We start from the raw sequence: 27,444 nt of genomic DNA on the forward strand, positions 1-27,444 counted from the left end.
ATGTAATTATACTGTAATTTAATATGCAATCTTAATGTATTACATTTTATAAGATATAAAACTATTTTTATTTCACTATAAATATTTATCAAAATATACTAAAATAACCCCTTTAGGTATTCTACGTGTATTCTAACGCGACCAATACGTCAATTCTTACGTGAACCAATTCTTGGCTGAGGAAAAGTTACGGGACGTAAAACAAAAAATACACAGAGGGTTATACGATCCGATGAATGGACTCTCGACTTCTATTATGTTTTTTTAATATAAGAAATTAATATTTAAATATATTTAAATTTGAGCCTTTCGAGTCGAACTCGAGTCTATGGTTATATGATCGAGCCGAGTTCGAGCTTAATATTGAAAGCTTGATCGAGCTGAGCCAATAAAAAACAAGTCGAGCCGAACTCGAGCCAGGACTAATTCGAGCTCAGCTCGGCTCGTTTACACTCCTAATTCTACATATATTAACTGAGACCTTATTCGTTGGGTTTTTCTGATATTAATCCTAAGTATTTACCATTTTACATTTAATAATATTTAATTCATTAATACAAATTTAAAAAAATATATATTTTTTTATTATTATATATTAATATTTATTAAGTTTTTTTTATATAAAATAATCGCCTTCTCAAAACCAATTAATATTTTAAACTAAAAACAAGTTCTGATAAACTAAAAACAGTTCTAATAAAGTTTAATATTTACTTGTGGCCACGTTTTTCTTCTTTCTAAAATAGGTAAAAAAAAGTTTAATATTTTTATATTAAAAGCACGTTTTTTTTTTTATCATTTTAAAATGAAATCCTTATTAAGATTCTGACCAAACAAAAAAGAGCCACATTAATTATATATCTATATAATATTACATTTTTCCAATTTCTTTATCGTTATATAACATTTTTTTTAACTTTTTTTTTTTTAGGAAAAGGCTTATTTGAAATCCTTATTAAGATTCTGACCAAACAAAAAAAGCAACATTAGTTATATATCTATATAATATTACATTTCTTCCAATTTTTCACCATATATAACTTTTTCTTTTTTCTTTTTTTTATTATTATAGGAAAACGGTTTATTTGCACCATATATAACTTGTTTTGATCCATCACTAATATTAGTTGTGAACATTAAGGTTTTTTCTCTCTCTCTCTCAGGTATTATAGATCATATATATGATGCCTACATATTGTGGACTTCAGAATCATGCCAAAGAGGTAGGACTCAATTTTCATAGAGGATTAATTAATTTCTCACATTTAATTTGCAAGAAAATTATCTCAATGTAGATCACATATATTGTATTATTTACAAATTAATTTTGAATATGCACTTCCTCTTTTGAATAAATTGGAATTAACGTTTTCTCTGATTTAAAATGGTAAAGGAAATAGACAAGTTATGTCTTATGCAATCATGCCATCCCTCTGCTTCTTCATTCAATGAAATCCCAGTTATAGATCTCTCCAGCCCTGATGCAAAAGACTTAATTGTGAAGGCTTGTGAAAACTATGGGTTCTTCAAGCTCATTAACCATGGAATGTCAATGGAGAATGTGATGATATTGGAAAATGAAGCTATCAGCTTCTTCAACCTTCCCCAACTTGAGAAAGATAAAGCATCTTCTTTTGGATATGGAAATAAGAAGATTGGTAATAATGGTGACATGGGTTGGGTTGAGTATCTCCTCTTTAGTTGTGCTTCCATTAATGATCATCATCTTCAAGCATCCTCACTCATCTCCAAAGAAAATCAGGAAATTTTCAGGTTATTTAAATTTTTTTTATATCCATTTTCATTACAATAAAGTGTATATAGAAAGAAATTCAATGTTTAGTGGTAATGTTAAAATGCGGTGTTAACTATAAGAAATGGCATATCGATTGATTCAAAATCTAACTAGGATAAAGAAAAATTCAAATTATACCATTGGCATTGTGTTGATTATGATTTGTGGCATGTCGCATATTTTGACATCTAGGCCCAACACGACATGAATATCTTGCTAAAACGTGTTTTCGTTTGTGAAACTCATTGTGCTGACTCACCATGATTCATTATAAAAGTCAAATAATATTTTTGTATAGGAAGTTTTTGATGTTGATCATTGTTTTATATTCTCATTATTGTTATTCAAATGGTTAATTTTGATATATTTTGAGTGTGAATGGTAACACTTTGGAAGACTCTTTTTATTACAATATGTATTGTTTAAAAAAATTGTATCTTTTTTAATTTTGTGACATGGGCAGACATTGTTTTTTATTAAATGTGTAAAACAATTCATATCACAACTTGGTATGTTTTGATTTATTGGCCTAATGTTAATATTTACTTAGAATAAAAAGTTTCAAATGAATGAAATTGGATCTTTACAGGACTGAATTGGATGAGTATATATCATCATCAAAAGAAGTGTGCTGTCATGTTTTGAATACAATAGCAGAAGGGCTGAAGATTGATCCAACAAATTCAATATCAGAGTTTATTAAGGAAAAAGGAAGTGATACCATTTTCAGAATTAACCATTACCCTCCATCTTCAGAGCTCATCAATGGCAAAAACGTGGTGGGATTTGGAGAACACACAGACCCACAAATCATATCCCTCTTGAGATCAAACAACATAACAGGTCTAGAAATCTGCCTAAAAAATGGTGATTGGGTCTCCATCAATCCAGATCCCAACTCTCTGTTTGTCGCAGTTGGTGACTGTTTGGAGGTATATATGTTTTAATAACAATAAGATTTCAAAATTTATTTGGATTGTAACTGATTTTTTTTTTTATCAAAATTTATTGTCTTGATTTAATAAGGTGATGAGCAATGGAAGATTCAAGAGTGTGAAGCATAGAGTAACAGCTAACAGTGAGAGTTCAAGAATTTCAATGATTTATTTTGCAGGTCCATCAATGGGTAAAACAATAGAACCATTGGCCTCATTATTGGCATCAGAAAGGAGTCTCTATAAACACTTTATTTGGAGTGACTATAAGAAATCTGCTTTCTCTTTAAGGTTGAATGAGAATAGGCTTTTATCATTCAAAATTATATGAATAACATTGATGAGGTTCAATTTCAACTATGGAGGATCATGTTTTTGTTGTTTCTTTTGAGAATGTTTGGTTGGTTATGAATAAATGACTCAATTTCATATATATTGAATTGATTGTGAAGAAGTTATAATCATTAGTCAAGAAAAGAAATTGAGAAGATTGTATTTTGATGAAAAAGAAATAGAGAGCATTGATGTCTTACTCTATTCTTGAATTACTATTGAGTAGAGTAATTGAAGCTATTAAGCTCAAGAATATCCTATATATACATATGAATATGAACGGCAAGAACTAATAACATATAATTAAGGAAACTGAAAAAGGAAATAAATGAAATTGAAAAACAGAAAGAAATTGGTCAAATGACTTAATTACAAATAACGTGACTTTGACTTTTTAATATTTCCGCAAGCAAAATGACAAAACACGTAATGCGAGATTGTTTTGAAGAAGTACGAATCTATGTGATGAAACCTTTTGTGAGAGTATTTGCAATTTGGTCATCAGTGATAATATATTTGATGTGAAACAGTTTCTTAGTCACTCATTCACAAACAAAATAAAAATCAATGTTTATGTGTTTTGTGAGCATAAAAACTAGATTAACAAATAAAAGCAGCACTTATATCGCACATTATATAGTAAGAGAAGCTCGTAAATTAACTTTCAATTCCTTAAATAATGACTGAAGTCAATATAATTGTGTCGTTGCATGAGTAGGTGCACGATATTCAGACTCAGGACTAGATCGATACACTACTTGTTGTTTCTTTGAATTCCAAAAATAAGATAATTTATGAAAAAATGCAATAATTGGTTATTGATCTTCGGTCACCTAGACAACCGGCCCAATCTAAATCAGAGTAAGCTATAAAGTTTAAATTTGGAGTGCATCGTATCAGGATCGGTCTTGGGGTAAGACAACTTATGCAGTTGCATTGGGCCCCCACCTTTATATGCCCCAAATTATTTAATAATTAATAGTATTATTAATTATATATATATATTATATTATTAATCTTATTTTTTTCTCCTTTCATATTAAATATATATATATATATATATAACTTTTTATTTTATCTACTTTTTAATCTCTTCTTTCCATATTTTATATCTAATTTTATATTATTAAAATTTTATAAAAATAAAAAAATAATTATTTACTATTTTAGGTGTCACAAAATTTAAATTTGCATTGGCTCTCAATTCTCAAGGCCGGCCCTGATCGTATGCATAACCCATGATTGAGAGTTTTAAGTATCACATTATACGTATGACAACTATCCAATGAGATGTGGTAAGAGTTTGCATAACCTGAGATGTGGTACGAGTTTCCATAAATTGACACGCTCTATTGACTACAGATGTTAAATCAGGACAAGTGAGTGTCAAGTATTGAAAAGTTTCAACAATACTTCTGTAAATTGTAGAATCATGAAGAGAATCATCGTTATTTCGAGAAAGAGAGGAACCTGAAGTGATATGAGAGTGTAGTAGGCCTTAAGCATATCAGCACGTGTAAGGATATCATGAATGTACTTTGTTTATTGCACTTTTTTATTTTATTTTATATAAGAGGAGGTAAGTAAGGAGATGAAAATGAGTCCTTCTATGGGCCCCTCATTCTCAATGCAAGCTAGCTCTTACTTGTGTTTAGTGAGGAGGCAGACTAACATAGAGGTGAATATAGCTCTGGTTGTTCTTTCTTCCTTAGGCAGGCCTGCCTTGTTGTGATAGTCCGGAGTGATAGAACACAAGGAAAGTAGTAGTTGGACGAGGTGCTTACTTTGTGGAAATTGAAAGAAAGTCTTTGAACACTATGAAATAGAAAAAGTCAGGAATGTGACAAGGTCCTATCCTAAGCTTAAAGTTGAGCTAGACCCGTAACTTACTTTAAAATGATTTAGAGTAGAGAGTTGCAAACCAGTCTTTTGATTCCCTTGGTTCTAGGCAGTCTATCACACTATAGTCTAGGATTTACATTTATCCTTTAGGTTGACACTTCTCTAGAACGATTTGGCACATCTTCGATTTCCTGGTATTCAAGAAGTTAGGCTTGGTTTTCATATAGAAATAATCCTGAGGTAATTTGTGTTGCTTCTATACCTAGAAAATATTCTATCTAACCAAGATCTTTGATTGTCAATGTTTCACCTAGACGTTTAATTTTTATAGAGATGAAATAGAGGGTTACCTGTGAAGACAATATCATTGATATAGACGAGGGTGTATGAAATATTGTCACTGGAGTGAAATATGAACAAAGAAGTCTGACTTGGCTTTGATGAAACCCTTAAAGAATAATGTAGCTTGAAATGTAGCATACCAAGTTCGAGGTGCCTATTTGAGGAGATAATTTGTTTTGTGAAGATGACATACATTATCAGGAAATTCTTGATTGATAAAGTCTAGAGATTGTGTCATGTAAACTTTTTCATAAAGTATACCACGTAAGATTATTTTTTTAAGAATTAAAGGAGAACTAACATGACACCCCACAACCAAGACCCCTCGCTTAAATTTAAAGAATTTTCAGATGGAATCAAACTCGTGATATTTTAGTCTCTTAAGTCGACTTTTACCATTGGACTAACTCACATACAATTGATGAAACAGTCACTCACGAGTGTCTGCAAAGTTAAAATAGTGTGAATCGTTGTTGGTTTGACAACTAGACTAAATGTTTCTACATAATAAATACTAAGTTGTTGATGAAAGCCTTTAGAAACAAGATGAGCTTTGTGTTGTTCAATAGAACCATCCGTTTTATGTTTGATTTTGAAACCCCATTTGCACTCGATAATATTTTATTATGACGATTGATGAAAAAGTGACCATGTCTCATTTCGAATAAGTACATTGAATTTTGAAGCCATTGTAGAACGATGTGCCGTATCTTTATAAGTTGTAGTGTAACATGTTGTTTCAAAAGCAGAAGTAGTAGTAAAATGAGTAGTGAGTGTTGGGAAAACTGACAGAAAGAAAAGAAGAAACGTAAGAAAGAAACTACTAACATAATTTGATAACGGAGTTTGGCCAAATATTTCCTACGTCTCCGAACACTAATGCTATCAATTATAAGGAAGAAAGATACAAGTATTTGGTGCAATAAACCAAAGGGAGGGGAAAGTTTCTTTTATAGACTAAGAAACTTCCCCCACTCTCATCATCTTCGGATGTGAGATTCTATTCTAATTATGAAGAAAGTTTCTTTTATATACTAAGAAACTTTTCTCTCTCCCATCGTCTTCTAACGTGGGATTCTAATTGTTCCCAAAACAACAAATCTTTACCTTGGCACAATATCAATACAAATCTTCAATATTAAAAAAATAGTTCTTAAGTGCTTCCAATTGGCGCGTTTCAGCGCCGACTCAAACGCGGAAGATGTTAACCAAATCTAAACAATGTTTAGATTTATTTTTTCTTATATCTTTATCTCGAACTCTTTACCCAATTGATCCTTCAATTTGTCAATTTCATATTGGCTCTTTGATGCTATCAAATATCATCAACGTACAAAAGTAGATAGATATAAGACTCGTCTTACAGTTTGCGTAAATACACATAAAATTTTAATATGTTTCTTGTGTACTTGTGCTCCATCATAAATTTGTCAAGTCGTTTGTACCATTGTATTGGAGATTGCTTCGACCCGTACAATGATTTGTTCAATTTGCAAACCCTATTTTCTTTATCAGCAACTTTGAATCCATCTGGTTCAAAAATGTAGATTTCTTCGTTGAAATGACCATGTAGGATTGCGGTCTTCACATCTAGTTGAGCTAGTTCCAAATTCATTTACGCTAACAAGGCCAACAAAATTATAATGGAAGAGTGTTTAACAACAGGAGAAAGTACCTCATTATAATAAACTTCTTCTTTCTGAACGTAGTCTTTAGCTACCAATTTTTCCTTGTAGCAAACATCAATTTTTTTGGGAAATCCTTCTTTCTTAGCAAAAATCTATTTACAACCAATAACCTTCCCTTTTGATAGATGCGTCAATTTGCATGTCTCATTCTTCTGAAGAGATTGCATCTCATCTTCCGTAACACCTTTCTTTTTTCTATTTTCAGTACTTCGACAGACATCTAAAAAAGTGAATGGAACATCATCTATGACTAAAAGTGCATACACCATGTTAACAAAATGACCTGGTTTTTGAATAACTTGTCTTGGTATTTTCACAAGAATTGATTCACATTGTTTTGAAGGTTCTTGGGTTGGAGCCTCTTCCTCATTTGACTCTTCGTTTATCGTCGGAGAGTCACTTATAGTTGAGATTATCTTTATCTGCTCAAACTCCACCTGTTGCAGATTACAATCAATCTTGTCCGGTGTTACCTTATTCAACATTGAATAATCATCAAAAGTAACATCTCTATTGATAATGGTTTTCTTTGCTTACAAATAACAGAGGCGGTATCCTTTAACTCCAGTAGTAAATCTCATAAAAGAGTTTTCTTTCCTCGTGGATCTAACTTTGATTTAACTACGTGATAATATGTTGTAGAACCAAAAATATGAAAAGAATCATACTCAGTTACAAGTTTTCTAGACCATACCTCTAATGGAGTCTTGCCACCAAGTGCAGATGATGGTAGTTGAGCGCATGAAATAACTTATGCCCAAAATTTCCTGTCTAACCCAACATTAGACAATATACAACGAACTTTCTCCATCAATGTCTTGTTCATACATTCCGATACTCCATTCCGTTGTGGTGTTTTTATAACTATGAAGTGTTGAATTATGCCACACTCTTGGCATAACTTCTGGAAAGAATCATTCTTGTATTCTCCACCGATATCAGTCCGAAGAATTTTGATCTTTCTTTCTGTCACGTTTTCAACTTGAGTTTTCCATTTAAGAAAAATCTCAAACACTTCATCTTTGTTCTTCATAGTAAACACCATACTCTTCTGGAAAAATCATCAACAAAAGTAACAAAATAATATTTACCTCCAAGAGATGGAGTCTTGGCAGGTCCCCATACATCTGAGTTCACATAGTCTAAAATACCCTTGGTGTTATGGATAAAAATGCTAAATTTTACTTGACTTTATTTTCCAGAAAACAATGTTCACAAAAATCTAATTTGCAAACTTTTGTATTTTTAAGCAATCCTTGCTTAACAAGAGTTTGCATAAATTTCTCACCAGCATGTCCCAATTGCATATGGCATAGCTTTGTTGCCTCTGATTCCTTACTACTCCTGAAAGTTTATACCATTATTGTTCCATTATCTGTACTACCTTGATAGTAATACAAATTATTACTTTTCCTTATGGCTTTCAATATCAGAGATTACCTTAAGAATTCCATTTTCACATGTAGGCCTTTTGACTCCAAGGCCCCCAAGGAAATGATATTCTTTTTCATATTCGATATGTACCGAACATTTTTGATAATTCTTGTAGATCCGTCATCATTTCTCAGCTTGATTAAACATATCCCTTTTATTTTACATGTATTAGCATCTCTCATTTAATAACTCCGCCATCTAATTCTTTAAAGTCAAAGAACCACTTTCGAATAATGTCATATGATAAGTGCAGGATGAGTCAAATATCCACGTGTTAGGATGTGATGTTGTCTGTGACATCGACAAAGAGAATTCTGAATCCACATCATCTCTATTTTCTGAAACATTTGCATCTTCAGAATATTTCTCTTTCTTTTTTTAACTTTGGGCAGTTAATCTTCCAATCTCCCTTCTCACAACAGAAAACACATTCATCTTTGGCAACTCTGCTTTTGGATCTTCCTCCTCCCCCTTTTGATTTGTTTTGCTGATGGCCCTGACCACCAATACTTTATTTGTTATAACTATTTTGTTTTTCCTCTTATCTTGCTTTCTCAATTAATGATTATATAAAGTAGAACTTACAACATCAAGAGATACTTTTCCCTTACCATGAAGTAACGTTGTTTCTAAATATTCAAATTCATCAGGACGAGACGATAAAAACATCAATGTCAGATCTTCATCTTCAAATTTTACATCAAGATTTAATTGATCTGCTACTAATTGATTAAACTTAGTGATGTGTTCACGCATGGTAGTACATGACTGGTAATCAAACCGGAACAACTACTTTTTCATTAAGAGCTTATTCTGACCACTTTTTTTTAGAAATTTGTCCTCCAATGCTTTCCATTATGTGTAGAAGTTTTGTTTTTCACGACATACTTCTACTCTCTAGAGAGTCACGATAAAATTGTTCTGCACGCCAACCGATTCATGATACTTCATTCTTTTTTTTCTATACCATCTGACTTTCCGACCTCAATAGCAACATCTATACCCTGCTGAAAAAGACAATCTATAACCTCACATTGCGACATGCCGAAATATCCAGTTCCATCAAATACTTCTACCGCAAACTTCAAATTCGACATCGGGGTCCTTGTCCAGGATGACGAAGGAGTTGATGCCCATTTTGAAGACTCAGTCGCCATGCCACGGACGAACCTTCGGCTCTGATACCACTTGTTAGGAAAAACTAACAGAAACAAAAGAAGAAATGAAGAAACAACACACTAACAAAATTTTATAACGAAGTTCGGCCAAATGTTGCATATGTCTCCGAGCACTAAGGCTATCAATGAATAAGGAAGAAATATACAAGTATTGGGTGCAATAAACCAAATGGAGGAGAGTTTCTTTTATAGACTAAGAAGCTTCCCTCACTCCCATTATCTTCCGATGGGTGGGATTCTAATTGTGTCAAAAACAACCATGAGAACATTATATCGAGATCGAGCACGAGTGACCATAGATTGAGTTGAACATTGAGGTGCTTGTTATAATGGTGATGTGTTAACAACATTTGTCATAGGCTCAACATACATCAGTTTGTAACTCAACAAAGTTTGGCATTATTGTTGGTGTAGTAGTCACATTTTGTGTTAATTTTGGCGTTGATAATGAAAGTGACATGTCGATGACCTGTTGGAATATGTAAATATTTGTATCTTTTGTGAAATGAGCTATAACCAAGAAACATACATTGAATCGATCTGAAATGTAGTTTGTGTTGATTATATGGTCGTATAATAGGGTAAAATGCACAACCAAACATTTTTAGTGAGTTATCGTCAGGTATTTTATTAAATAAAATTTTGAACGACGATTTGCACTATAAAACTGGTATTGGTAGTATGTTGATCAAATATGTGACGGTAAGAAAAGGTATCAACCCATTATGTGTGAGATAATTTCGAGTGAGCAAGTAGAGTTAGACTTGTTTCAATTAGATAACGAATTATCCTTTGAACAATGCCATTTTTCTCACTAGTACGTGGGAAAGAGAGACAATGTTGTATGTTAGAAAGACATATAATTGACTTAAGTTTATAATATTTTCCTTCAATTTTTTTTATTAAATTGTTTTTCAACTAAATTCTTAAATTTAGTAAAAATATATTCAAAACGTCTGATTTTTGTGTGAGTGGATATAACCACATGAATTGACTATAATCATCGACAAACAAAACAAAGTACGATAATCATCAAAAGAGGCAACTGGGGCGGGGCCCAAACATCATTGTGTATCAAATCAAGAGGAGCAAATATTCGTGAATAAGAAACCGAAAATGAAAGTTGGTGAGTTTTTCAATGTTACACAATTCACAAACGATATTTTTTTATCCAATACATGTAGTTTAAAACGAGAAATAATGAAGGATGTTGTTGAAGTAGGATGACCCAAACGATGATGACATGTATTAACATCAGAGCGTATCACAATAAGAGCATTGTGATGTCTTATACTATTAGGTAAATTTTCAAGGCAATATATACCTCATTTAAGTGATCCCCTTAAATGATTAACTATATTATTAATTAATATTAAGTGATTTTGTAATGAATGTCAAATCAATTTTTTTTTTCCATAAAACAAATGATAATACAAAATGTAACGACATAAAACATAAAAAAGTTAATCACCCGATAAAGCCCTCGATAAAATCATTAAATGAATATTACGGAGAGCTCAATAGGAATTGCTCTCGGTAATAAGAAATATTTCCGAGGGCGAATGAATGCTATCGGTAACAATCAAATTATCACCGAATGCGGAAGAAATCTCTCAACGAAAATAATTTTACCAAGAGCGTAGAATTCTCTCGGAGACAGCTCTCGGTAATTGAGCAATTTTTACTAGTATTTTTAGTTTATTTTGTCATTACTTGGTGAATTAGGGTAACAAGAAGATGAGAAGGTAAAAGTTGTTTGTTTATTATTTAGGAATGTTAATAAAAATAAATGGTGAAGATATATTAATTTAAAAAAAATGAATTATGGTTAATGCCTCTAAAAATGTTTACAAGGTTGTTTGGAATTATTTTGAATTGTGAATAAAAATAAATGTATAATATATATTAATTTTAAAAAAATTACATATCAATCACACGTGTTATCTCATTTAACAGAAAACTTAACAGATTTAAATATTTTTGTTAACCAATAACATAATGAATATTAAACTCAACTAACTATTATGATATGAACTAACAAAATTTAGTTATCTGATATATTTGATGATAAAATTGACATTCACCCCTTCTTTAATAAGTCATAATAAAATTGCATATTCAAAATACCTTATTTTTCAAATTTATTTTTGAGTAAAATTAAAAAATCTCATTTAGTATCCCAAATGTGAAAAATTAATTATTAGTTGATTTTTTGTGGAACACCTTAAATTGACTTCCCCTAATCATTTATTTTCAACCACATATAGTAATGAAAAAAAAAAATAATTGTACTAAAATGAACTTATGCCTCAAAAATTTTAAAAATAAAATTGAATTGAATGTGCTCTAAAAGGGTAACCATGTCTTTAAACAAATCAACAAGTGTTTCCCACATAACTTTTGACTATTTCCTTTTTTTTTTCCAATCGCATGCTCCACCAAAATTTCAAATAATTTCATTAAATTTTATATTTTTTTATTATGAAACTTTATTGAGCCTTGAATGTGACAACTATCACCCACTAACAAAAAGAAAAAACAAAACAAAAAACAAAAGTAAATTCGTGTCCAAATCTAAGCATTTCCATTACATGCATGATAACACGTGACACCTCCCATCTAATCACTTGTACACTTGTATCAAATTCATCCCCTATTTTAGCTTCACTCCATACTCCTTTCTTTCTATCAAATTCTCTCCTTCCCCATTTCCAAATTCTCACCAAAGACCACCGCCTAAGATGGAGCAGCAGCCACGATCAACCAAAGTGGTTAAGGTTGCAACCGCAGCCACTGCAGGTAAAAGAAATTAAGACGTTTTAAGTGAGAATCGATGAGTTAGTAACCAATATTATCTCATAAAGTCTTATATACTAATCTTGTGAAATAATAATCAGGTGGGTCTTTCATGGTCCTATCTGGCTTGACACTGGCCGGGACAGTTGTGGCTTTGGCATTAGCAACACCTCTGATGGTTCTATTCAGTCCGGTTCTAGTTCCAGCGACCATAACTCTTTTCTTGATAATGGTTGGGTTTATGAGTGCTGGTGGATTTGGGGTGGCGGCACTGGGAGTGCTTGCATGGATGGTTAGATATCTGACTGGGAAGAATTTGATTGGAGCTGGACCATTTGATCAGGCTCGAACCAGGCTGGCTAGTAAGGTTCGTGAGATGAAGGAAAAGGCAGAGCAGTATACCACTGGATCATAGATTTGTCATTCAATTAATGCATGCACAAGACAAGAAGGATCGATCTAAGTAAGAATTAAGAATTAAGAATCATGTGTCTAAGTAAGAATTAAGAATCATGTGTTAACATGATCATGAATTATTAATTAATTCATCCTAGTATGTTTATTTGTGTTTGTGGTTTGTTGTGTTTGATTTCTGAATGGTTTATGAATTTGGAAGAATGTGAGCACTATTTTACTTATATTATATAAGCTCTTTGTAATTTTCTTTTCTTATAGAAATAATGTTGCAGAAATTCAGGATATTAGACATTTCAGTTTAGTTGGAGTACAATGATGAAAAAACAGAAAAACTTATCTGCATTCCATCGAAGAGTTGAAGTGCTAGAGTGAAAAAACAGAGTGATTCAACTCATCAAGATACTAAAAAAGTATGTAAAATAAATTAATAATGCTAAGAAGTAAGAAAAATGTAGTAGGATTCAAGACTTGTATTACATTTAATGCATAATCATCAAATTAATTTGTTCACTATACCATAAATTATGGAGAGTTATTATTGGAGATTGGATTGATCCAGTTGCTGGAATTTGCAACTAAGGGCTGCTGGGGTGGAAGACCTCATTTTCTTGTTCTGAATTATTCCATCACATTTTTTTCTCTCAACTCTTTAGAACTTGTTTTATTGATTTGGGGTTATTTTCATTAAATCAATTTATTTTTTAGACTACTAAGCTTGTTTAGGTAAATATTTATGTAGATTATTTGTGGATAAATTAGGGTATAATAATTGTGTTGACCATTTTATTTAATTAAATTATTTAACCATATTCTAAACAATTCCTTGAGTTACCTAGCTAGTGTTCATATCCCACATTGCCCAAATAACCTAAGTTTCTGCACTATATAATTTTTAAATTGTGTTTTCCAACTAAATGTAGCAGGCTTGCTGTTTGTTTCAGATATGCAAGTTTATCTGTAGATAAATTATGGTGTAATAATAATTAAATTTACCATACTCCAGACAAGCCTTTTAAGTTACTTGTTTTTATTTAAGTTTATTTAATCCTTTGTAAATACAAAAACAACTATTGATGTCATTTTCTGATGTAGATTGGGCTGCTTCTTTAGTTCAAATAATCAAATAACAAATAAGTATTGTCCATAATCAGACCATTATGATTCTACACTAATACATTTCTACATTACTCTAAATTATATGAAAAAAATATAATATTTTGAATTAAGCAAAACCCAATGGTGTTGAAATAATAATAACAGAAAAAATGCTAGTAGTAGTATGTCTTATAATAATAATAATGGCCCTTAGAGAGAAACCAAAGAATGCAATCAACTAATTAGAGCAACAACCACCTTTCTGGTTTACTGGTTGCCCGCGAATCTGCACAGTTGGTAGTTTCGCATTCGCAGACGGTTGAGTTGCCATCCTACACAAAATATTAAACGATTCTCTCAGTTTATTTCCATGTCAAAAAAAGCAGTAAGTTGATCAAATTAAATATATACCTGTTCTTTATGTCAGCAGCCATAGCCATGAATGCCTGTTCGACATTAGTTGCATCTTTCGCACTTGCTTCCATGAATGGAATGCCAATTTCATCTGCAAATGCCTTTATGGACAGAAAAAGAAGTGATCAAAATCACTAATGGTGAGAACAGAGATGGTATATGCATACATATAGAAGATGGAATCAATTACCTTGGCAGTGTCATAAGACACAGCTCTATTATCAGTAAGATCACATTTGTTGCCAACGAGGAGTTTGTTTACATTCTCACTTGCATAGCGATCTATTTCGCTCAGCCATTGCTTGACATTATTGAAACTATCCTGATCAGTGATGTCGTAAACTATCTGTGCCACAAACAACAATAATACAACTCAAACATGAATCATATATGTCTTTATTTGGAAACACTTTTGTATCTTGATTTGGTAACATTTGGTATGAAGGGTGCGGTAGGCTGGGATATATAGGAATCGTGCCAACTTCAAACATCAAACATCTCGTACATTACTATGAAATCTGGACAGTTTCTAAATCTTCCACACAATTCTCTTTAGAACTCGCTACCGGCTAATGGGCATAAGTAAACAAACAAAAAAATAAATATTCAGTTTCACTTTTTACTTTGAAGATTTTCAATGTGATTGTGATAGTAACAAATACCATTTCAAAATAGCAGATTTTAGATTTCTCTTTTAAGATTTTCATCCATCTATCATACCCTAAAAAACTATATGTTCATTCCTTCTCTTCCTTTCCCTTGGCTAAAATTCTCAACAAGTCAAAAAACTTACTATAATGCCATGTGCTCCACGGTAGTAACTACTGGTAATTGTCCTGAAGCGTTCCTGACCAGCAGTGTCCCACTACAAAAAAGGGGGATTATGAGATAAAAAATGACACAGGTGTTCCTGAATGACAAAGAGAAGTTTTTTAATGATGAAGATGAAGTCCTATATGAAACAATCAGTGACTATTGCATGATATTATTGACTAAAATCGTCCCCTTACACCTTACACGACTAAATCTTCATAATAGGAGAACAATTTAGCATTGAAAAAAGATTTGATCATATTGCATAAGAGATTTCCTGAGAAAGTATTAGTACAGATATTTGAACAGATCAAGAATAAAGATAAAACCAGAAAATAAATATTTTATTGTTTGCAGTTATCCAAAATCAACAAAAAGATGGCATTCTAATAAAGGAAGTTTGGGTAAAAATAAAGATCTTACAATTTGAAGTTTAATTGTTTTCCCATCCTGCTCAACTGTTCGTATTTTCTACAAAAAGAAAAGATTAAAGATCATCCATGTTCTTCTCTGTTCCATATATATCAAACCCACAAAATAATAAATGCTTACAAAATCAACACCAATTGTGCTGATGTAACTGTCAAGATATGAGTCATCCTGCAATACAGAGATGATTTGAGTATGCAAATAAACAATGGATTACTTGTTACAGAACCAATGTAGATATTTCAATCCCTCTGTTTTAATATAAAATTGAGTCTGGAACCAGTAATTGTACATAAAAGTGGAGCTTATTTCCATCAAGAAAAGGAATTATCAATAATGTGTACAACACACTTAACTGCAAATCTCAAAAGAAGACATGATTTTCCAACTCCAGAATCTCCAATCAGCAAAAGCTTGAACAAATAATCACTGCATAAACAATATAATGGATTATAACAATATATTTTGAAGGCCAGAAATACAAACAAACAAACAAAAAGTGTGATTATTGCATACACATGGCCATTTCGTGGTCAAATAATAAGATAAAAATTATGTATATTCTGACTTCTAAGCATTTCAAAAATTGAAGGATCAAGAAATGAGACCAAAAATAGGAAGAAGCTAGCTATATATAATAGGAAGAAGTTGATATAATAGAAAGGATAATCGGAATTCGGAACCTAATAAGAAGATTATGAATGAAAATTCACAAATGAAAATTCAAAAGCAATCAATAATATGCGGTTAGCTAGATCTGGGTAAGCCAAATATAAGAAGAAAACACAAGCAACATGAAAGCAGATCTAGATTGAGGATCTCAGTATTGCAATGCAAAAAAGAAACGTACTATTCTGGATTCATAACTGGTATGGAATCGTGATGACGACGATCTGCGGACCTGAATCAGCTTGTTCTAGACGGTCGCCGGATTGAATTGAGGAGAGAAAAATGAAAGGAAATGTAAGAAAGTTTCCTTGAGAAGGATTTGAAGCAGAGTTAACGGAATGAAGGCGATTACTTAGGAAATTGGCATCACCATATGATATATGTACGTATTACCGACATCTTTCAATTATTTTTAATTTGTAAAAGTTTTAATTTATTACACCTTCATTTTATTTTTATTTTGGAAATTTGACGAAATGATATTAAAAATAGTCTTAAATGGGTGGGGTGACCGGCGCATAAATTAAATTGCGTAAATGATCACTTTAAATTATTTTGATGAAATTATCCCGTCTCACGCGAAGGGCAGGATCGTCATGCGAAAAGGCAGGATCGTCATGCGAAGGGGCAGGATCATCACTCGAAGGGCGGATCGTCACGCGAATGGCACAATCATTCTGGACTATTCACATGCCTTCCCTTCGCGTGACGATCATCCCCTTCGCGTTACGCCAAGAGGGTATTTTCGTCAAAAAATTCAAGTGGTCACCTGCGCATTTAACCCATATTTTAGGGTCATTTTGTCAAAATTCCCTTTTATTTTGTATGTTATTTGCTTTATTTTATTTTGTTTTTTATATATATATATATATATATATATATATATATATATATATATATATATATATATATATATATATATATATATATATATATATATATATATAAAATGATGCTTAATTTTGAAAGTGTTCGGATTGCGAAGTCGAGAGTTGTGGTTAATTTATATATATATATATATATATATATATATATATATATATATATATATATATATATATATATATATATATATATATATATATATATATATATATATATATATATAAGTAATGAATTTTTGGGTCGGATTTTGGGTTCGAACTCAAAACCTAACAAAAACAAGTATAACTTTTTAACCAACTAGACTAATAACCCTTTATATTTTAAATTCAACACCAAAGTTCATGAACGCGAGAAGTTGTAACAATATATTTTTATCCTGCATCGCACGCGGATTTTCTTAGTTTTTTTAATGTTTGTATGTTGTTTTTTATCTTAATATTTGTATTTTGGTTTAATTTTACAATAACTTTTCTAACATACATTAAATTAAAAAGAAAATATTAACTAAGATATATGTCTAGTTATTTCTTAAAGTCTTACTATTTAAAAGAGAAAGTTAATAAGTTTGATTTTGTGTTAAAATCTTAAATAGTTACACTTTTACATTTTATAATTACTTATAATAAAATTTTACCATTTTACATTAAAAAGAGCAAATTTATATATATAATTTTTTTATTTAATTAAATAAATTAATTTTATAAATATAATTTTTTAAATGTGTACCTTACTTATTATTATTTTTTAATTAATTTTATATTTAAAATATATATGTGTTTTTTTAAATTATAAATTTATAAAATGCTTAATTATATATAAAATAATAATAATAATAATATATAAGTAATAGTTTTTAAATTAAACTTTTTAACTTTAGAGTTTAGTAAACTCTTGATTTTGATTACCTAATGAATATTAGATATTAAATATATTTATGCAAATTATTTATAAGATATTATAAAACATAAAATTTAGGAAAAATGTACACTTAAACGTATATATTTGTACAACTAGTTCACTTAGACATATGTCATTTAAACATACATACTATCAAAAATTGGCTCATTTAACATTTTTTAGTAAACCATAGTTCTTTTATTTTTGAATTTATATATTTATTAATTAAATATTAATATATTTTCTCTCTCCTTCTTTTTCATTAATAAATGAACTCTCCATTTTATTTTTTTTCTTAAATTTATTATTATTTCTATATGAGTATTTATTATTAATTATTTTAATTTTATTTTTATATATATGAACATTCATTATTAATTATTTTAATTTTATATTTTTTTATGTTTTCTTTTTATAGTAACATTTATTATTAATTATTTTAAAATTGTTTGGTCTCAATGAATGAATATAACAATGACTTATTATTTCAACAATAAAAATTCTTCAATATAACACAAAAATAAATAAATTAAGAATTAAGAATTAAATAATAATAACAAGTCATTCAATAAACACCAAAAGAGTAATAATCATATTAGACAAAATAATATTCTTACGAATAAAAATTAAATAAAAAATTATTAATTTTATTTTTGTTCATATTAAAATAATAAGAAATAAATTCTTCAAAAAAATATTAGAGTAAAACATAAAATTCATAAATAAGTTGCTAATTTTTTTTTTTAAAATGAGAATTTAAAATTATGAAAAATAAAAAATAATAAAAAAAAGAAAAATTAAATAAAAAAAGAAACTAATATAAAAATAATAAATAATTTAAAAATAAAATAAATTACCTGTTTTAATTAATGAAAAAAATGAAAGAGAAAATATATTAATATTTAATAAATAAATATATAAATTTAAAAATAAAAATTAACTATAGTTACTCAAAGAGGCTAAATGAACCATTTTTGATAGTATGTAAGTTTAAATGATCATTTATTAGTACATACGTCTAAGTGAGCTAGTTATACAAGTATATACGTCTAAATATGTTTTTTTTTAAAATTTATTTATTTCATAATATTCAAACAAATCTAACTATATGAGAGGCAACTAGTTATTTTTGGATAAAACTAAAATAGGTATAGATATAATGTTTCATACATATTTAACTAAATTTAAAATATTTCTATGTATAGATATAGATGATCTTATTTTAATTTTTTTTATATATATTTAAAATTACTCCTAATACATTATTTTTTTTTTAAAATTTATATCTTAAATATTTAAAATTATTTAAATTGTTATAAATCTGTTAATTCGTGTTGAAAATAGAAACAAATTTCTCTTATACGTGGTTTTTTTTCTAAGTCCTACTATAATTTTTTTTTTAAACATTTGCTTTGAGATTATTTCTTCAACTTCATTCTCAAATGGCGACATATATGTTATATTTATTTTCAAACAACGATGTTACAAATTAAGGCGACAACATTGTTGTTACTCATTCGTCACCTTCATATTTAGATATTGTGTATTTGTGTTGTACCCGCCGTCAGTGCAGCCTACATGCTTCAGACCGTAACGTAAGTAACTCAGTGTTCCATACGGGGGAAATGAAAGCAGAATTCGTTCGGCCCACATGTTCAATCTTTTTTTAGCGGTTTCCCCAGAGATCTTTATCATTAATGCTACCTTCGTTTTGCTTATTCATGGAGTTGTATTTAGTACCTCGAATCAAAATGATTATCCCCCGTTAGTCAGTAATGTGGGTTGGCTTGGATTACTTAGTGTTGCGCGCCTAGGAGGGCAGCGCGCTTTGGGATGCGGAGGAGCTATTATCGCCCAGCTCCCTAACCTAATGCGGCACCGATTTCGAGGCCAAAATTACCTCTAAACAATAAAGAATATTGATATTCAAGGAGATGTTCCATAGTCATATAATTAAAATGTAAATAATATAATAGAGATTACAAAATACAAATTATGAATCAATCGGATAGACAAAACTTACATCAAAAAGACGATTATCCCCTTAATGAAAATAAATTGAAAATGAAAATAAATTGAAAGTGAAAATAAATGTAATTTGATTCGAAAACGAAATGAGCTTATAATTAGTCAAAAGAAGCTATAATCCAAATTTGATAAACACAATCTAATTGGAATAATAGTTTTAAATTAATTATCAATAAAGTTCAAATTTCGACCATAGAATAAGAATTGTCCATACTTAAGTATGTTCTTCATATTTACTATTTCAAACAAAATAAATGTATAAGGTCATATATATATATATATATATATATATATATATATATATATATATATATATATATATATATATATATATATATATATATATATATATATATATATATATATATATATATATATATATATATATATATATATATATATATATATATATATATATATATATATATATAAATATAAGGAACAATTTGTATGCATACAAATATATTTAAAACTTACTTAAATATATACAAAATATTATAATTATTACCCACAAATTTAAATCTAATTCATATTTTAAAGATTAAACATAAACATTTTAATTATTGAATATTCAAGTGATTACATACCTAAAACTATCGTGTGAAAAACATATAGACTATTATAACAGGACATTATATTAATCTTCCCGAGTTGAAAGGAGGACCTGGTCTTATTTGCAACTGAAATCCGTAATTCTTTTTTTACTTTTAAAAATATAAACTCTTTTAATTCCATAATTCTACAACTAAGTTACCTTAAAATATAAATCTTTATAGGGTCTAATTTTTAATATTTAATAGTATTATTAATTATATATTATATTATTAATTTTTTTTTCCGTATTATAATATATTAATCATTTATATGATCTTATTTTATATTATTAAAATTTAAATAAATAATTATAAAAAATTATTTAATATTTTAAGAGACACCAAAATTAAATTTGCATTGTCTCCCAATTTTTTGCGCCCCAATTATATGGACCCGCCTACTTCATTGGAATATCTTGTTTGGTTAAATAGTAACTTATATATTATTAATATTTGATGATATGTTAATTACCCCCTTAACAAAAAAATAAAATAAAATGAAATCTTCTGTTAAGCTATGAATCCCACCTGTTCCCTCACAATAAATAATATATATATATATATATATATATATATATATATATATATATATATATATATATATATATATATATATATATATATATATATATATATACTGATTTGCCTGAGGTGAAGTTGGGATCCATAGAAGGATCTCATTTGCTTAATAAAAGTAAATAATAATATCAAGTATAATGGAATAATAGTTGTGTAAATAATATTAAAAATATATTGATAAATTAATTTAACACATCTCAGTACCTAATTATTGTATCAGCTGAGACCCAAAACTTAATATAAAAGGAACAATTTCTGAAACTGACCTTAAAGTACTTGAGAGGTGTATATTTATATTTGGTTACAGAAAAAGTTACTTAATTACAAATAAATTACTTGGTTACATAAGTGTCCTGGTTTTAAAGGGGATAATTAGCTACTTAAGGGTTTACTTGGCACTAATGGAACACTTTATTCAAAAAGGTACTTAGTAATGTAGAGTTTATTGGTTTGGAAGGGTTACATGGTTACAATAGGGTTACTTGGCTCACAAGGATGACTTGGTTTCCAAAAGTTTCTTGCTTTATTTGGATCTAAAAGGGTTGTTGGGTATTTAAGGTTTATTGATTCTCTTTAAGAGTTACTTTGCTCTATTATTTGTTTATTGAAGGGTTATTTCTTAGGTTTGTCAAAACTAATGGTTTTTATAGTGATTGTGTTTTATTCCATTTTTTTATTATGATATAATATTTAATAATTTACAACAATAAAAAATAAACAATTAGCTGGAATAGCTCAGTTGGTTAGAGCGTGTGGCTGTTAACCACAAGGTCGGAGGTTCAAGCCCTCCTTCTAGCGGTTTTTTTTTTTTTACAATTTTTTCATATATTTTAATCTCAATCCTTTCAAACAATTTTTTTGTGTGTTAAATTTGTGTTTCCTCTATGGTATATATCAAGATATTCACATAGTGAATTTATCCCAAGTCATAGAAAAAATGTGTTCTTCACAATGAGAATACAAAAAAATTGAATACATTCAAGTCAATAACACTTCATTAGTGTGTAGTCAATAATGGAAGCACTTCGATTATTCAATTCGCATATATGTGCACCTTAATCGACAACTACATGTGGTCTATATGTACGAGTGTTTGTTGATTTTATCTTTGGGTATATACTAACGATCTAGATGTATTGACCAAAGGCAAAATATATATGGTAGGAGGTGACATGCAGTCTAATGAATGCATATTTTTAGTATCGATTGATTGGTAATATTTGTTGAAAAATGGTTGGTGAGATAATGTGGTAATAAGACATTTGTCGAAGTGGATCTCCAAAAGATTGATTGTATTTGCGACTAACCACAACCAAAGACATTGAAATAGTTAATGGTTTATCTCGGATTGGGACTATTAAAGAAGTTGTGTACACCATTTCAGCTGTATAAACAAGCCACTGATAGATATGTTCAAGATGGGGGGATTTGTATGGTCTGATGAGGCTGCCAAAGCTTTTCAAAATCTGAAAACAACAATAAATGACAACATTTAAGACTTAACAATTCTCATGGAATGGACATTTTATAGAAACTTAGTCAACCTTATTATTGGCTTGTGAGGTAGCTTTCATCATGATGGAATCAGGGCTATGAGAAGCCCGAGAATTTGGAGATTATGCAAATTTAAATTTTGGGGCCCTAAAATAGTAAAAAAAAAATTTAATTTTAATTAATAAAATAAAATATAAATAATTAATATATTATAATACGAGATAAAAAAGGAGATAAAAAAGTTATTTTTATAATATATATTTAATATTAAAAGAGAAGAAAGAGGAAAAAATAATATTAATAATATAATATTATTAAATATAAAAAAATGGGGGCCCTATAAAAGTTGGGGCCCTATGCAACTGCATTGGTTGCCTTACCCCAGGGCCGGCCCTGGATGGAATGTATAAATTACATGGTCTTCTCGAGACAATTTTTATAGATAGTGATCCAGTGTTCACGAGTCTAGTCTAGCTAAAAGCAACTATTGAATCATGAGTTATGTGTATCATCCACAGATCGACGGACAAGACCAGACCAAGAAGTTGAACCAATATTTAGAAACATATTTACAATATACTTTTGCATAAAAGCTCAAACTATGAAAAAAAGGTGGTACAACACTTCATACCATAGTGTGATCAAAATGACCCCTTTTAAAGTCATCTATGGTTATAAATAAAAAGTCAGTTACTAGTAGGATTAAAGATTAATACATGACTTCTAAACTGAAAGGGTCGGGTATGTTGCAACTTCTAAAAATTAATTTGAACTTGGCACAAATCTATGAAACAATTTTATCGCGAATTTATAATGGGAGACTTAATTTATCTGAAAATGTAACCGTATTGACAAGTCATAATGGTGGTCCAAAAACTTGAAAATGGTCACCCAAATATTGCGATTTTTTCATGATTATCAAAGAAATTAAATAAGCAAGGTCAAGTATAAATTGGAACTTCTAAAGGAAACCATAATTCATCACTGATAAATACGAATTCTAGTTCAATGGCATCAATCTTCGACAAAGAATTCGACCTTAAAAGACTGAATTTCTTTTATGCTTTCATTTTCAAAGTTTGGACCCGTTTCAGGGTGACAAAAGTTTCGTTACGAAAAAAAGGTTAATTATATATTTTTTTAGAAAGAAAGAAAAAAAAGGTTAATTATGTTAATTCAAATAAAAAATTACCTATAAGAAATTAATTTATAAAATAAAATAAAAACAAATAAATGAAAATCTAAATGTTAAATAATATTTTAATAATTAAAATCTTAAAGAAAAAGTTTCATATTGTAATTTTCCCCAGTAACTCGAAATATCAGTAACTATTATTGATGAAGTAAAGCAAGTGGAACAAATCAATTAAATAGTATCCATTTTTTTTTCTCTTCACCTTGATTCCTTTTACTTTATTTCCTTCACTACTTTCATTTTTTCCAGAATCCTTCTTGCTTTCTTCTAAAATTGTTTGATCTTTGACTTTAGCTTCCTTTGTTTCCTTCTTTTTCTTTTCTATTTCTTGGTTTTTCTAGTTTTTCTGCTCTTCTTCTTTATCTTTATCACATTTATTGTGTGAAAATTGTTACAGAAAGCACATATATTTTGTCTCAATTCATAAGAGATCTCCATGACATTGTGTTTTCCTTGTCTGTCAACTGTCATTTTCATTGGCAGGACACATCTAGGATGCACTTCCATGCTAATTCTAGCAAATGATAAGTGCTCTCCTCTTTCAGTTATTTGGTCCATATATAATTGTTTCTCAATTGTACTTACAAAATGACTAATTGATTCAACATTATACATGTGGGTTGTAATGTTCTAGAGCTTGAACCATATATGAGTCGTTTCCTTTGGTTTCATCTCTTCTGACCACTTTTTCAGCTTCATACAATTTGATCAAATATAAGTATGTAACTTCTCTAGGATTTCTTTCAGATTTGAGTCATTTTTGAACTGCAGAAAATAAATGTCATATATGTTTGCAAAAACTTTTTTAAGTTCATTTTCTCCCCACTATTTAATTAGAGCATCTTTGTGGTTGAGAATGATACTCTATTTTTCCTAATAAAGTTTTCAACCACCATAAACTCCCAGTCTACAATACATTTCTCATGTACTTTAGAAGGTAGTTTGAATTCAAAACTAGAGTTGAGAACTACTACATTTGTTTGGATATCCCACAAGTAGACTTTTCCTTTATAGGCATGGTCTTCAGATTTCTTTTCTGCTTTATTCTTCCATATCTCGTTGACTTTCCATGTTGAACTACACCTGATAGTGTAGGTCTTGAATTGGAGATTTTTTGTCATCTCCTTTATTGGATCAACTGATCATTTAACTATCTCTTCATATTCTGATTTCTTTAAAAAATTATAGTTCTAGAGATAATGAATATTGAGTAAGACTGTTATTTGTTGAACTTTATGTATACTGATTGTGATTTCTCCCTTCTTAGCATGCATCAAAAGTTTAGTAATTTGGTTTTAAGACCAAACATATTGACTCTTTCGTTATAATAAACCTTCCATACTCCTTCTTTGTTGCCCTGTTTTTCTGCATTCTTTTCTACAGGAATTTTTGTAAGATCTGTTGATTTAACATTACTTTCCTCCTACTTTTCTTAGATAACTTCATCAACTATTCTCTCAATCTTTTTCTGCAACATTATTAATTTCTTCTAGAATAAACTCCCTTATTTTTTAGATTTTTTTGTTCTTCTTTTTACTCATTTAAAACAGCAGAAAACTATGCAAATACAACCAAAAGAATGGGTAAATCTTGTTAATGGAGAAGAATCCCCAATTATATATTTTGCACAAGAAGTTCAAGAATAATTCCACGATTTCAAGATGAATGATTTTTTATGATGAGAGCAGAGAAACCCTAAAAGATTATCACAGTAAAAATCGCAATCGAGGGTGTATTTTTCAATATTCTAAGAGATTAGGATCAATGCTAAGTAGAAAGATCAATTGCACGATACGACGATTGCACGACACGATACAACACCAAACGACATGACACGGAACAACAAATGCACAACACGACGATTGCACATCTTGACACGACGATTGCACGACATGTAATTGCACGACGATGAGCGGCGAGTTCCGACGACGAATTCCTATAATTTCTCTAGCAAATTTCAAAGAAGATGAAAGGATCGGTGGCACCAATAGAGACAGGGGTCTAACTATTGATGACAACTTCATAAAAAATGATTTGATAGAAATCCTGTTAGGGATTTATATCACTTTCTATTCTTCACAAACCCTTACAAACTCATGAAGCGATTCAAGTGCAAAAACTTTTGCTCAGATTTGAAGCTAAGAACCACTGATAGAGAAGAAGACAAAATGTAAAAGACACAGTAGCTTGTTTATGGATGTTTAGAGAAAACTCTCCTACGTCACCCCTTCTTCCAACCACCAGAAGGATTCACTATACTTTTCTTTGAATCAAATATAGTTTCCTTGCTAGCTAACTGTTGAACAAAACAAACTCTGTTTAATTTATAGTATGTTTAAGAATATCACTCAGCTAGACAATATTTTGATTCTATCTCTCTTTTGATGTACAAAATCAGTAAGCAAGTAAGCAATTTGTAAGATAGTGTGTAAGTCCGACAGCTCGTCCGTTGTCCTTTAAGATCTTTAAATAGAAGACAGGTACCAACGGTCGAATCTTCTACATTGAAACGTGGTAAGAACCCATTGGAAAGCCTCCATAGTACACGAGTACAACAGACTTTGTGCACAAAGATCGTGGTCGTACCAATCTGGTAGTGCACCAGATATTCTTCTAGAATTTTCCTGTAAGGAACAAGTAGTGGAAAGAATATTTACTTACGCGGCATTCATTAATTGGATGCAACTGACTGTCGTACTGATCTGCACGGATGAGTGGAGCAGGATTAGTGTACAACTATTTGATCGTGGGTAGACGGATGCTGAACTCAAGCAACTGCTGAAGCGAGACATTAGACGTGCTCCATTAGACAGACAAATTTAATGAAGTTAGACGCCCATGTCTAATAGCGGGATCCATTAGACCACCAAGTCTAATGGAGTTAGACGACACGTCTAACTAGGGGTCACTTCAGACTAGTCTAAAGGAGTTAGACGCTCTACATCTAACTTTCATCCGTTAGACTACACGTCTAACTACGTATCTTTTAGACTGCACGTCTAACTACGTATCTTTTAGACTGCACGTCTAACTACGTATCTGTTAGACTGCACGTCTAACTACGTATCTGTTAGACTGCACGTCTAACTACGTATTTGTTAGACTGCACGTTTAACTACATATTTGTTAGACTACATGTCTAACTACGTATCTGTTAGACTGCACGTCTAACTAGCAACACGTCTAACAAATAACACGTCTAATAGGCCTATTTCAAGCTAAGTCTAGCTTAGCGTATTTCGATGCACTTGCACAAACAATTAGACGACTTAACTTCATTCTTAATTAAAGTTTTACTAATACATCATTAAAATATCGTTAGTCAAACTAATTTGACCCAACAATTTCCCCCTTTTTGATGATGTTAAAACTTTAAATAAAAGATTAAATGTTCATGCAAATTTAGTAATTATCAACATAGTAGATAGCAAAAGACTATTCATATTTCAAGATCAACATAGTTGATAACATCAAAAGATTTTCTAAAAACATTCAAAAAAACCAAAAACATGAAAAGATTTAACATTCCCCTTAACATTCCCCCTAAGACTAAGGCCAATCTTTTCATTTCCCCTTTTTAACATCATTAGGGG

General features: G+C 30.0%; 3 protein-coding genes and 1 non-coding gene across 4 annotated transcripts; 3 read left to right on the top strand and 1 right to left on the bottom strand.

Annotated features, from left to right (window-relative positions):
* The first annotated feature begins 1,384 nt into the window (after positions 1–1,384).
* On the top strand, positions 1,385–3,061 carry LOC124944122 (gibberellin 2-beta-dioxygenase 1-like). The gene is made up of 3 exons (XM_047484599.1): positions 1,385–1,773; positions 2,385–2,727; positions 2,822–3,061. Exons 1-3 carry the CDS (start codon positions 1,385–1,387, stop codon positions 3,059–3,061), a joined length of 972 nt encoding a protein of 323 aa, XP_047340555.1.
* Positions 3,062–12,242: 9,181 nt separating this feature from the next.
* On the top strand, positions 12,243–12,946 carry LOC124937747 (oleosin L-like). Its single transcript, XM_047478068.1, has 2 exons — positions 12,243–12,346; positions 12,445–12,946. Exons 1-2 carry the CDS (start codon positions 12,289–12,291, stop codon positions 12,756–12,758), a joined length of 372 nt encoding a protein of 123 aa, XP_047334024.1. The 5' UTR covers positions 12,243–12,288; the 3' UTR covers positions 12,759–12,946.
* A 933-nt stretch (positions 12,947–13,879) lies between these two features.
* LOC124937766 (ras-related protein RABD2a) lies at positions 13,880–16,529 on the bottom strand. The gene is made up of 8 exons (XM_047478088.1): positions 16,362–16,529; positions 15,868–15,940; positions 15,635–15,682; positions 15,506–15,553; positions 15,063–15,134; positions 14,460–14,615; positions 14,267–14,370; positions 13,880–14,187 (listed from the first exon to the last, which is right to left on the bottom strand). The coding sequence occupies exons 1-8, from the start codon at positions 16,373–16,375 to the stop codon at positions 14,094–14,096; spliced, it is 609 nt and encodes a 202-aa protein (XP_047334044.1). The 5' UTR covers positions 16,376–16,529; the 3' UTR covers positions 13,880–14,093.
* A 5,357-nt stretch (positions 16,530–21,886) lies between these two features.
* Positions 21,887–21,960, top strand: TRNAN-GUU. The gene has a single exon. It is a non-coding gene; the product is annotated as a tRNA-Asn (tRNA).
* The last annotated feature ends 5,484 nt before the right edge of the window (positions 21,961–27,444 follow it).

The sequence above is a fragment of the Impatiens glandulifera genome, chromosome 1 (assembly GCF_907164915.1).
Source record: "Impatiens glandulifera chromosome 1, dImpGla2.1, whole genome shotgun sequence".
NCBI classification, from domain to species: Eukaryota; Viridiplantae; Streptophyta; class Magnoliopsida; order Ericales; family Balsaminaceae; genus Impatiens; species Impatiens glandulifera.